This window comes from Chenopodium album, chromosome 21, assembly GCF_948465745.1.
Source record: "Chenopodium album chromosome 21, dcCheAlbu1.1, whole genome shotgun sequence".
NCBI lineage: Eukaryota > Viridiplantae > Streptophyta > Magnoliopsida > Caryophyllales > Amaranthaceae > Chenopodium > Chenopodium album.
The window spans coordinates 21,955,793-21,969,431 of NC_137854.1; the positions used below are offsets into that span (position 1 = coordinate 21,955,793).

At 37.7% G+C, this 13,639-nt stretch overlaps 1 protein-coding gene across 2 annotated transcripts; it reads right to left on the reverse strand.

Moving 5' to 3' along the window:
- Positions 1 to 4,659: 4,659 nt before the first annotated feature.
- Positions 4,660 to 7,785, reverse strand: LOC145602248 (uncharacterized). Of its 2 annotated transcripts, none has more exons than XM_081658425.1 (4): positions 7,574 to 7,785; positions 7,321 to 7,426; positions 5,092 to 5,217; positions 4,660 to 4,937 (listed from the first exon to the last, which is right to left on the reverse strand). In XM_081658425.1, exons 1-3 carry the CDS (start codon positions 7,683 to 7,685, stop codon positions 5,139 to 5,141), a joined length of 297 nt encoding a protein of 98 aa, XP_081514551.1. In that variant the 5' UTR covers positions 7,686 to 7,785; the 3' UTR covers positions 4,660 to 4,937; positions 5,092 to 5,138. The 2 variants fall into 2 exon arrangements, with proteins under 2 accessions (XP_081514551.1, XP_081514549.1); XM_081658423.1 differs by having other exon boundaries at positions 4,660 to 4,928; positions 7,574 to 7,782.
- Between the last annotated feature and the right edge of the window lie 5,854 nt (positions 7,786 to 13,639).

Genomic DNA, 13,639 nt, shown 5'->3' on the forward strand with positions numbered 1-13,639 from the left:
CACATCACAAATAAGTACGGGGATAGAGGGTCCCCTTATCGTATGCCTCGACTGGGAGTAAAGGAACTAGAAGGCTCACCATTCCAAAGCACTTGTATGGAAGCGGTGGTAATGCAATCCATGATGACCTCAATCATAGTAATCGGAATATTCATTTGTACTAGAGTATCTCGAATGAACTCCCACCTAAGCCTATCGTAAGCTTTTTCGAAATCAATTTTGATGGCCATGTAACTTGTTGTCCCTTGTTTCTTCCTCATAGTATGCAAAACTTCTTGCATAATCACTATGTTATCTGAAATTTATCTCCCGGGGACAAAGCTTGATTGAGTATTAGAGATGAGATGAGGAAGCACGGGCTTTATTCGATTGACAATGACTTTTGCGATAATCTTGTAGGCCACATTGCATAGTCCAATTGGACAAAATTGGGATGCTAATTCAGGTTGTTCCACCTTTTGTATAAGTGCAATATATGTATTATTGAGCTCCTTTGCAGACTTCTTCCCTTCTAAAATCGGCAAAACAGTTTCATACACATTCTTTGACACTAGTTCCAAAAATTTTTGATAAAATGAAACTGGAAACCATCTAGCGATTTGAGTGCCCTTATACCCTTAATCACATCATCAATGTCATGTCTTGAGTAATACCTTGTTAGCAAGCTCCGATCAGGATTCGACAATTCAGGGAATATGTCTTGTGGTATGTCTGTTAAATTCTGCTCCCCTTCTTCAGTGAATAAACTAGAGAAATACTCAACAATAATGTTTTAAATTTCCTCCTTGTCTTGAGTCCAAATACCCTCTTTTTTTTAAAAATGACTTTATTCTTCCACCTTCTCACAATAGTACTTAGATGGAAGAATGTTGTATTTCTATCACCTTCTTGCAACCAAGTCACTTGAGATTTTTGATACCATAAGGTCTCCTCACGATCCAAAATCTAGTCTAATTCCTTACGAAGTCTGGATTCGAGTTTTAAAAGCCCTCTGTCACTTGCATTGCCAATGATTTTTTAATGCCTCTAATGTGTGCAAGCAGAATGCACTTCTGTTTAAAAATATATTTCCAAAGGTATCTCGATTCCAATGCTACAAATTTGTCGAGAGTTTAGCAAGGGCAAGGACAAGAGGTCTATCTTTACTCCTATGTTCCTCAACAAACTCACTGAAATTCTCATGTTGCATCCACACCGCCTAAAGGGTCTATGAATGGCATCGAGGGGTACAAACCCATTAGGAGAGATGAATATTGGGCAATGGTCTGAGGTGGCAACTTTGAGATGTTTCATAGAGGCTTATTCAAATCTCATCGCCATTGATCATTGTATAATGTTATATCCAAACGACCATTATGTCTAATTTCAGGAGTTTTTCCTCTAGCCTGCGTATGTGCAGCTCTAGAAAATTCAACTTCCAACAAGTCCATACCTTCAATACATTCATTAAACATAGCTGAATGTCTATTTGGCTCATTGCAAGAAGTATTTCTTTCTTAGGGGAATGTAATTTCATTGAAATCCCCTGCCAAAAGCCACGGTTTTCCATGAGAATGTGCAAAATTTTCGAGCTCATACCATAATTCCTTCCATTTTGCAGGATCCGGGCTTGCATAGAATGCTGAGAAATACCAAGGGATTGCTCCTACACGAGAAATCTCCATAGTAATATGCTAATTGTGCTGGATGATTGGACTAATCGTGACCAAATCCTTCTTCCAGTACACCCAAATACCCCCACTAAACCCAATCGCATCAGTTCAAACATGGCCATCATAACCTAAAATCGATGTTATTTTTAAGCGTGTTCTCCTCCCATATGAGTTTCAACCAAAGAAAGTACATTCGGTTTATTGATTTGAACCACATCCTTGATAGATGAGATGAAATTTCTACTACCTGCACCTTGTGCGTTCCACACCATACAAGTAATTGGTAAAGAGCCAGGAGCTAAATTTGGGATTGTATCTTCCATAGAAACTGGTACAAAAGGTAGAGAGGTCATATATGCTTCGCATAAGAATCTAAGTTGGCGCTTAAATTCATTGGGAATCTTTATTGTTGCCACCAACTCGATGGGGGTCGTAGTTGGGGGTAACATCGAGTCTAGCTGCATCTCCATTAATGTATCAGGGGGTTCATGATTACCATGTATGGTTCTTCCATCGGGTGTCCCACACACAATATTTTGTCCATTGGGACTGTTAGAGTGATCGGGGAGGGAATTTGAGACATGAATTATGACTTGGTCTTGCTCATAAACTGCATGGGATTGCACTCCACTAGCTTCCTAGTTGCTTATCTTTGCTTGGTATTGAGCTTGGGTGTTAGTAATTTTGGTAGCTTCGAAAGAATTAAAAATATTCTCTTATTCTTCGTGTGACACATGGTTATTTTTATTAATGATAATATTATTATCTTAAATTTCCTTGAGAGGAGTACTAATATTCTTGGAAGGTACATTTTTTTTTATCTGGATAAATTTTGGTAGGGATGTTTTTGGCTTTTGATTGAGATTGGGAAGAGGAAATATTATTCTCCTTAAAAACAGGAATAAAATCATCCTTAATATATTCTGAGAATTTTCACTCAAATTGATAGTCTCAAAAATATTTTCATCATTATTTCATTCTCCCAAATTTTTTTCCTGATTTCCCTCAACTGCATTTTCAAATTGATTTTCCAGCAAGGTAAATCGTGAGCCCGAGCCCTTATTGAGCTCGAATTTGAGACTAATAGGAGTGTAAAAGAGCTCTTCCTTCTACCTGAGGGTAACAACAGTCACACCCAACTTGATTTTATTCTTTTCTAAATTTGGCTCATTAACCCTTTCCAAAATTTGAACCCCTCTAGTGTTGACTTTGACTCCAGCAGCTGGATTTTTGTCAATTTTAGGGTTTCTCTTTCGATCCGGTTTCTTTGCAATCATCCATGACCCGAAATCTTCAATCTCTTCTGGTTTCGAGTTATGATTATGCAATGGATTCTCATGAATTGTCAAAGCATTAGTGTGTGTCTCCTCTTGGATTGCAGGACAATCATCTTCAGCGTGACCAAGCTTACCACATTTGAAGCAGAATACGAATCCCCTCGTATTGTACACTCCACACTCTCCCTTTCAGCCAAAATTTGGATGGTAATGACTTTGAAAGATCAATTTCCACACTAATCCTTGTTAATTGACCACGCGTTCAACTTGTGTAGTAGTTTTATCAACTCTCAAGACTCGGCCTATCTTTGATTTAATCTTGTTAAGAAAATTTATATCAAAATACTCAACTGGCAAATTTGGTATACATACCCAAGCAGTAAGAATTTTGATCAGAGCTTCATCAGGGATAAAATTTGGCACCCATTTCCTTATAGTAAGGTAATTATCATCCAATAACAACAGCCCTTGGGTCAGAATATAGTCATAATCAGCCTTGTTTGTGAACCTTGCTATATAGTAATTGCACCCTTTGTCTATTAAAGCCAATTTTCCCTTGATATTCCATTTTTTCTTCAATCTTCTCATGAATCCCATGTACCCTATTTTACCATTGAAAAGCTTAATTATCAACGACGTCTTCCATGGTTGTCTCAACCTGGCTTTCTCCGGCCTCCTTTGTCAAACTATACAAGGCATCTTTCATCATCCGATTCATTCCTATTTCATCTTCAAGATCCACAATTGCAGAGGATCGATTGTCCCTGTGTTTAGAAGTTTCCCGTCTAATCATGTCCCTGAATGAGATAGAGCCTCGTTTTAGGTTGTTCAATGGTTGTTTCTCTAGAATGTTATCTCCATTTGCCCCTTGTAGCATCTCTTCATCATTGCTATTAGATGAATTGAATATGAGGTGATTGATTTTTCTTTTAGGTTTCTTGTTTGATCGATCCAATTGATCCCTTCCCTCAATCAAGGAACCAGCAATTTTCGATTTCAGAGAGTTATCGAGGGGAGAGTTTTCCATCAAGAGAGATTTTTTTATTTTTTATTCATTCATATATGATATAATTACATCTGTTTATTTCACGTGAGTTGCCTCATTTTTTTATATCACAATTAATTATGAGAAAAAAAATTATTACTACTGTGCACACGAGCACTAATCTACTAGGAGGAATATTTTAAACACGATTGTAACTTTGTAAGGACCATAAATAAGATATTAGTAGTAAGAAATAATAAACATAACCTTTGATTACCCTAGGCGTAATGGACTAATGGGTAGGAAAATTTCAAGCAGAGGTACCCAAACATTAGTCCATATAACACGAAAATATTGGTACTTTTTCCATAAATCTCTCCAAATTTATCCAAGTTCCATTTCCCAAACATTAAGCCAAAGCAACAGCTCCTACATCCTCAAGCAACCTTTGATTGCAAGTCCAAAATTTCCCACTAACAATCCTGAAAATTAGGGAATTAACATTCCTGAGGCTAGACAACCATTCAATAGCGACCAATGATGGTATCCACGACTGTACATACATACATAGAAATGTTAATCCCTAACTTAGAAACCTTAACAATAAGATTGAATCACTTATTCATTCTCCAATACTTTTTGTAAAATACCCATTACCGTAATATCCGTCCTGCCATATGGGCAAAGGACTAAAGACTACATAATGCATGGATGAAGAAAGGTAGAAGCAAACAACAGTTCCCAGTCAAAATCAGACAAGAATAGATAACTTCCGGATTATTAAGCATACAAGTTCTCTTCTTAGTCTGAATTAAGATGTTATATACTTCAGTTTCAGTATCCAAGACGAACTTTCTGTCAGTCATAAACAATCAGTCCTAATCCTACAACACAATCTACACCAGGTCCCTGTACTGAGAACTCCAGGGACCAGAGCTAACAGCAGCAAAGACACGAAGACGAGCAGTAAATTTCTGAAATTCCATACTTCTTAAGAGGCATCCTTGAGCACTCCTAAAGGACCTAAACAAAAGTGGAAAGGAAAATACAAATTAATCAAGCTGGACATAAACAATCAGTAGAAGTCTATTGAATGGGGTGAATCTCCCTGTTTGATGCTTTGATATAAGTAGTGTACAACAATATATGAAGTATAAGGAAAGCTCCAAAAGATTACCACATTAAATAGAGAATGCCACGATAAGAAAGAGAAGGAAATTCTTCTCAAGTATGAAGATAATTAGCAGCCATCATCAGATCCAGAGTAAGTTCAGGTTCAATGTGGAATTCAGTCTCCTTTCCACTACACACACCAAAAAAAAAACAATGCATTTGAGCTCAAATAGTACAACATTCCACTAAACACAGCTGCAGGTTAGGAAATAGGAACTTGGAAGACAAGGAAAAACTCTGCATCTTATCCTGATGAGGAGCGTCTAAGCTCACAGAAAACTGCACTGACAAAATGGGACTAATTGACAAAGAATTGGAAGGAGCCAAACTATAAGTCTATAATTGCTAGTTTTGGTGTTTCAATGCAAACCTGGCACACTCATAACTAAACACCTTTGATATATACTTCAGTATTTACAAGCTAAAGATCAATTTAAGGCAGAATTGCATCATAATTGCAGGTTTTTCCAGTTTAATTTTGCCTATCCTGAAAGCATGAGACATGTTTACTCACACACCATAGAAAACAGCTAGAAAACACCTCCATCACTCAGCGAAATCAAGCAAGAGACGAGTTCATATTGTAGTTTATAAATTTTGTTGCAAAAAAGCATGAAAAATAATTGATGATTCACTGGTCAGACAAGCTTTGCTTGAGGTTTCGACTAAGGCACATATTAGAAGATAGACAGATCCTATGAATCATATGCTCTTGAGAACAAAGCAATAGATGACATTGCACACAACACCAATAGCAGGAAGAGGGGAAAAAACAAAGGAAAAGAAAGAAATTCAAAGAAGTCTTGCTATCTGATGCACATCAATGACTTAAATCTTGAAATTGCTTTCGGAAAACAAATGAGAAGAAAATGTTTTTGCTTGCATATTTCTAAGAAGACAACTATAAAGATGAGTAAGGCGGAAACGACAAACACCACCCCAATATTAACCCCTCAGAAAAGAGTTTTCAAGACTGCATTATATTATAGGAGAAATGAAATCAGGTTTCTTTGTATAGGGAGTTCTTGGCTTCTTGCACATCAGTTGTGCAACATGCACAAAGTAATTTAGCTTTGTAACTATAACAATACAGACTTTTTTTATTATGAAACATGATGAAGGCAGGAAACGGAAAAGGCTGCCACTAGCAACCTAGAAAATGGCCAAACTACTGTACATCAACAGCCAAACAGATCTGACTATTTTGTCACTTTGTCGGTCTCTTGATGATCAAAATGAAATCATTCTTGTGAGGGGAATAAGGTCAATTAAAATAAGTAAGCACTTCTATTTTTAATTATGATGTACTTGACTTTAAGGTCAGAAGCTCCTAGAAAATAGATGTTCATGGTCTGTTCAAACAGAATCTGATGTGAGATGTAGGATTACTTGCAATATATGAAGTAATATAGACAGCGAAATTTGTAACTTCTATTGATTGTACATAAACTTGATAGAGCAGCAGCCATCTACAGACAAGTACAGAGTATCAAAACAAAATCGTTGTATTCTGAACTAACAATCAAGAGTGATAGAAATAGTGTCTCGTCCATAAATCATGACCACGTAATAAAGGTAAAAATACGACAAATAGTGTTTGTTATCTCCAGGTCTTTTGGTTATGGAGGCACATAAAAACAGTAGTAGAAGACAGACTGAGACGACAGCATGTGTTACCAAGAGGGAGACTGTCAGTTTAGTCTACATAAATTTACTACAAAGTGGTGCCTAAAGCATACAAAGATAAAGCAATATTACTCGCTAATAGCCTCAGTGAAAATTGTATAACAATATTTTAAATTCCTCTAATTTAATCTACTTTTTCCATAATCAGCTATCTCCCTCAAGAATGTACACAATTTACCTTTGCATCCATAATTTCCTGTCGAAATTTGTAATTTTGTGTCATCATATAAGCTTTACGCAAGACTAACAAAGTAAAAAATTGCTCCAGCCAAACATGCTCTGCTATTGAAGATCGACGAGATATATAGCGATTCCAAAAGAAAACTTATCACAAATCAAACGATCAAATTGTTTAACATAAACAAAACATCAACCAAACTAGCATTCTTAACACTCAAGCTTGTTTAAATCGAAAATTCCATCCAAAAACAATCTCACAAATATAATAATCCCAAAATCAAAATAATTCTACAACACTGAAAATCAAATACAAATTCCAACATCAAATTTAAAACAACTTACATTAAATTATAAGATAAGAATTTACCTAGCATACTGACGAGACCAGTAGAAATACTGACAAATTTTCTCCAATATAGTAGTACTAATGTCCGGAAATCTCACAATACCGTTTTCCGTTTCAGCAAAATTCCCTGCAAATTCCGAAAACTTCACTAATCAATCAAAATCTCCAATAACTCGATAATTCAACACACAAATCTGCAACAATCATACGAAATTCACAGAACCTAAAACAAGAAGAAACCCTAATTTTGATTATGATTGGTTAAAGTAGTAACCTGGAGAAGTAAGCAAATTGCGAAGAAATTGAGAAACCATAGCAGCTTTCCTATCAATGACGAATTCGAAGCCCTCAGAGCTGATCAATTTCACCGTTTCTTCCTTCTCCATCTTCACTGCAAGTGATCAACGTCTGATTTTTCTCTCTCCTCGGCAGAATTCGGATTTCTTCGACGATTTTAAGAGTTGTTTTTTTGGTGGTAAATGGCAACAAACACCACCATGGCTTGAGATGGCTTGTTGTTGGTGGTGTTTTTTGACGCCCATATGATTTGAAGGCCCAATTTTTATTGGGTTTTAAATTAATATGTCCTTCAAACTCTTGTTGAGACTTTGGACTCGGGAGAGCTTTCTTCTAATTGGAGTTCATCTCGATACTACTCCGTCCGTTTTTTTTTATTTGCGTCACTTTGGATTGCACAAAGTTTTAGGAGGGTAATATAATATTGTGTGTGAGTAAATAAATTATTATAGTAAAAAGTAAGATGGGGACCATGAAAGAGAAAGTACGTGAGAGAGGATAGATATTTTTATTATTTTAGTGGGAACCATGTAAGAGAGAGAGAAATAATAAAATAAGTTGAGTGGGGTTTGAAGTAAGAGAGATAAATGATAAAATATAGTATAAAGTTACCAAATATAGAAGTGATGCATTTAAAAAAAACACCTCAAAAAGGAAAGTGATATAAATAAAAAAACGGGGGGAGTAACTAGATTAGACCCGTGTGATGCAAGGATTGTTAAATTTATTGAAATGAATAGCTTATTTCTATTATCATTTTCTCGTGTATACTTGTAAATTAGATCATAAAAACATACTTATCATCATAAATTACATGAGCTATAACAAAATATAAAAATGAATGTCACTCTGACTAATCAAACCATATGCATGCGGATTTATATACTCCATCTAAGAGTTCGAAATACAAAATAAAAATACTTATAATTTAAGAAATCCTTGTTGAAGGACCAACTCAACCAAAAGGTTAAGTTAATGGTTGAAGCCTAGGATTATGTTTTTATATATTTATCAATCCTACAACAATTATAACTCTTACCGACAACATTAGATCATTTTTGTATTCGACATCCATATTATTAGTACATGACTTCATCGCTAGGTTGTTTGAACAATCCTTAGTATAGTTTTTTTTTTAAAATAACATTAAAAAAAAAAAAGAAAGAAAGAAAGAAAGAAACTTCGTAGTTACCAGTTATCTAAAAAGTTTAAGTTCAATATCAATTTTTACTAACCACAAAAAATATTTTTATCTATTTATTGACACGGTCAAAAGATTGAAACAAAAAAAGAATTAAAAAAATAGCCAATTCCCTAAAAAAATTAAAACATATATGACATCATAAGTGCCTTTGCGGGAATTTTTTTTATAAGAGAGCGACATATTTACAATTTGAGGAGAGGATGATGTTAGCAACTTTCTGTTTAGTAATAGTTAATAGATGAGAAGGGTCTGATCTCGTGCTGGCAAAAAGTCGTGTTATATCGTGTTTGATTTCGTATGAATATCGATTATTCATGAAATATATCAAAAGCTTAATATGGGTTGCGTTTAGGTTGGTGTCGTGTCGTGTTATCATCTTGTAAACTCATAAACTTCGTGTTTGTGTCGTGCCTGTTTTGGTCGTGTAAGAAATTGTCAACTCGATTCAGATCAAACTTGAACTTTCACGGTTTTGTTTTTAATATTTACAGGCTATGTAATTAAGAGTAGAATAAGGGTAAGGGGATTTCCATCCACGAAGCACCCCCCCCCCCCCATTTTAACAAGATTCGAGCCTTAAACTTCGAGGGAAGAGCGAGAAAGTCCACGATCAATAATAATCGTAGTCATGAATGGCAAAAACACTGGTAATACTTTTAGACCTCACGTAGGGATATAAATATTGTACCAACATGAGATCAAAAGTACCAATAGTCTTGTTGGTATTTGTAGACATTATATTACCATTGTACCAATAGAAGTCTAAAAGTATCTGTTTTGGGTGTTTTTGTCCCTCGGGAGAGTTACAACTCGAAGACTGGTCCGGTGCGGCCTGTACCTGCAAGACAAACGGAGACACCAGTTGGTAAGTGCTCCGCCTCCGACAGTCATGTTAGTAACTTGAAAGGAGAGAAAAAGGTGCGGAAATTTAGGTGGGGATCTGCTCGGATTCCAAGCTCAGATGTCTCTATCAAAGGGACAGTTTGTAATAAATGGTAAAATGTGTCCTCCAAAAAAGGGGAATCTCCCTATTTATAGGGTCCTCGGGATTTGTGCCCCTGATTAGGTCACAGAACCCTAATCAGTGGTGGGCTGCGCCGTTTTGCGGCTTTCTCGGGATTTGGGCCTGAAGGCCGTCATTTCCCAAATATCTGGGATGACACGTGTCAAGCAGGGATAAGTCCACTTTGGACCACCCTGGGGCTGACACGTGTCACCCTTTGGTTGGTCCACATGGCGGGGTAAAATTACCCTAAACATTTGCCCCTCACAGATGTGACGTGGCACGCCACGTGGCATCTGTGACACGCGTCACGCTTTGGTTGGTGGTAATTTTACCGCCAAAAATTTACTGTTCACTTTCTGAGTAAATTACAGGATTACCCCTTAATTTACCCTCTTTATATAGCCGTTTACCCTCATTATTTTTGTACGTTTCACAAAAATTTTCAGAGAGAACTTTGAGAGAATCTTGAGAGAGAGCAGAAATCACCCGTCTGAGTCAAGCGCAAGTTTAAGAAAACTCATCTTCCTCAACACAGGTGGACTCGTCTACCTTCAGATCTCAAATCTAAAGGTACCGCCTCTAACTCTCTCAGCTCTTTTTCATTTTACACCGCTTGTACATATTTCTTGCAATAAATGGATTCATCACCAACACACACGGCACAACCTAGGTTGGAGTCCAGCCGTTCACCAGGGACGGCTGAGTCTAGGATTGGTAGTGCCGTCTCAGGGTGTTGGGACCACCCTCATGCTTGGATTCCAACCATTTGCGTGTCTGTGCAGGACACAATGGCTCGGACTATAAAGACGGCACATGATCCAAACGATAGAAGCGAAAGCTCAGGCGGCCAAACGCCTGAGGGAGAGACGTCTGGCTCAGAACACCAGACGGCTCCGGAGAGATCCCCTCCGCGTGGCCCCCCAACTCCTCCAGACTCGTTTTTGGACGAGTGCGACCAAGGCGGTGAGGAGGCCGCCTCAGCTTCTGTCTCCCAATCTGGGGAGGAGACGGGGAGCGGATTTACCGTCTCCTCCTTTGAGAGCAGCGACGATCTTCCTCCGCTTGAGGATAGCGAGGAAGAAGAGAGGAAGAAGTGGAATGAGAAGGACAATCCTTACAAAATCCACATCTCCAACAAAGACAGGGACCTCATGGAGAGGGGCCTTGAGAATTTTCTGAAAGTGCACCCGTTAGGAGACGGGTACAAAATAAGGGTGCCTCCTGCAGACGGCACCATTTCTTGGGAAGACACTGAACGAAACGCCAACGGCTATTTCGGCTGTTACGAGGCGGCATTCAAGGCTGGTCTGCGCTTCCCCTTTCACCAGGCGGTGAAGGCAATTTTGAGAGGCTACGGCCTCGGAGTCTGGCAACTTACCCCCAATTCTTGGGCAAATATTCTGGAGTATGTTGCCGCTTGTGAATTCCAAGGAATTCACCCCGGCTGGGAAGCTTTTGCTAAGATGCACTATCTTAGCCGCAGCTCAGGCGGATACAGAGCGTGGTATACTCTAACCACGTTCCCTCAATACATGATGACCTTGGATAAGGTCTCAAAATTCGATGGCTAGAAGCACAGGTTCTACCTGCTGACGGCCCCATCCAGGCGGGAGAACTGCGAGCTCCGCCAATACAATAAAAAGCCCGATCTACTGGGTCGGAAATGATGTCTTCCTCGGATCCCGGATGAGGACTTTGATAAAATAATTGAGGCTGACTTCTTCGGCCTCACAGACGCCACACTGTCAACCGGAGAGACAATTAAAGTCCCCAAGAACTGGATCCCAACTACAACGTACCAAACCTAGCATGGTCAATTAATCAAAGTAAATAAACATACAACACGAATTCATTAATCAAGACTCCACACTTAGACAATTCAATTGACTCAATATACTTATTAATTAATTCCAAACACTTGACTCTATATATTTAATCCAATTAATTAAATTTGGAGTAAGCAATAGACCAGGTTGTCCAATCCACCAAATCATTTTGGTCCCAAATGACCATTTAAAATAAAAGTTTAGCGCGATGCAAGAATGGGCGCGACTCCATTCTCACAAAGTTAGTCTAGGATCCCATCTAACTTTCATTATAAAATAAAATGTAAATACCAAAAGAGAAGAGGACATGTTGATCAAACAAGCCTCGAAAAGCCACGGGCTACCACCGTGTACCCCAACCCATAATTGTCAATACTCTAGAAGTGCACGCTTTCCAGAGTTTTATTGCTCATCCATGTTTCACTCGCATCTTTTGCTGCCAAAGTTGTTTAATTATTAATTATTGTTGTGTTGTTTGTATTTGTATTTGTATTGTCATGTGTAAAATTTATAATTTTGTTATTTGTATGATCAAGATTTACATATGTATAAGTGCGTAGTATTATATATGATTTGATTGGATATGAGTATCGTATTAGTTTCATTGTTTATGATTGATTATTTCTAGGGTTTTAATGTTGTTGCTATAGGGAGTATTGTTTTATCGAGGTTTAGGGTTATTAGTGCAGAGTATTATTTTTGGATTGGTTTGTTAACCACATTTGGATTATTAAAGGATTGGAATTGAATGGTTTAAGTGGAATGAATTTATTAATTATTCCACAAGATTATTTATTTATTACTCAATCATGACTTATTAGTATGTTGAGTAAAGGTGGATTAAGCCGAAATGGCTAGGTGGGTTGACTATGTTCAACAATTTTGGATAATTTGGAAGTTTAATGGAATTAAAGGTCAATTTGTGTTGTGATCACCATTGTCCTAAATAAGATTAAAAGTGAATTGATGTATGAATGTTATGTATGGTCTTCTTGAATGAGTCGGCTATTAATTAAAATTGTAATCACGTAAAGTGAAACATGGATGAGCAATAAAACTCTGGAAAGCGTGCACTTCTAGAGTATTGACAATTATGGGTTGGGGTACACGGTGGTAGCCCGTGGCTTTTCGAGGCTTGTTTGATCAACATGTCCTCTTCTCTTTTGGTATTTACATTTTATTTTATAATGAAAGTTAGATGGGATCCTAGACTAACTTTGTGAGAATGGAGTCGCACCCACTCTTGCATCGCGCTAAACTTTTATTTCAAATGGTCATTTGGGACCAAAATGATTTGATGGATTGGACAACCTCGTCTGTTGCTTACTCCAAACTAAATTAAATTAATTGGATTAAATATATAGAGTCAAGTGTTTGGATTTGTTTAGTGAGTATGTTGAGTCAATTGAATTGTCTAAGTGTGGAGTCTTGATTAATGAATTCGTATTGTATGTTTATTGACTTTAATTAGTTGAGCATGTTAGGTTTTGTGCGTTGTAGCTTGTATGTACTTAGCTTTGCTGATTGCGTGCTTTTGTGTGTGTTTTCTTTTGGTCATGGCCTTCGCCTTTCAATGACCCTGTGATGATCCAATTATTACACTTGTATTATTAGGGAGCAAGTATCTCACAGGTTATCTTGATGACGTGAAGTTCGGGATTTGACATACGCATTGACAGATCGCTTGGTTCAGGGACGAATGCTTCATAGCCGCCTGCGGTCTAGGGCACATGTTCACCAGACGTATGCGCCTGAATCAATATCCATCTGTAGTACCTTTGTATCGAATTCGTTTTTGATGATGTACTAATCAATTCCTTTTTGTTTTTTGCAGAAGAAGCTTTGAACATGTTGCCAGACGAGAAGACCCCCAGACGGTCCTCAGCTCAAATCCGCCGAGATCTAGCGGAGGCACAGGCGGCCAAACTCAGGGCCAAGGTAAACGTCTGACTCTTTTCTAGAATTTGCTTTAAAGTTATCTTTCTACGACTACTAACATTTACTTGC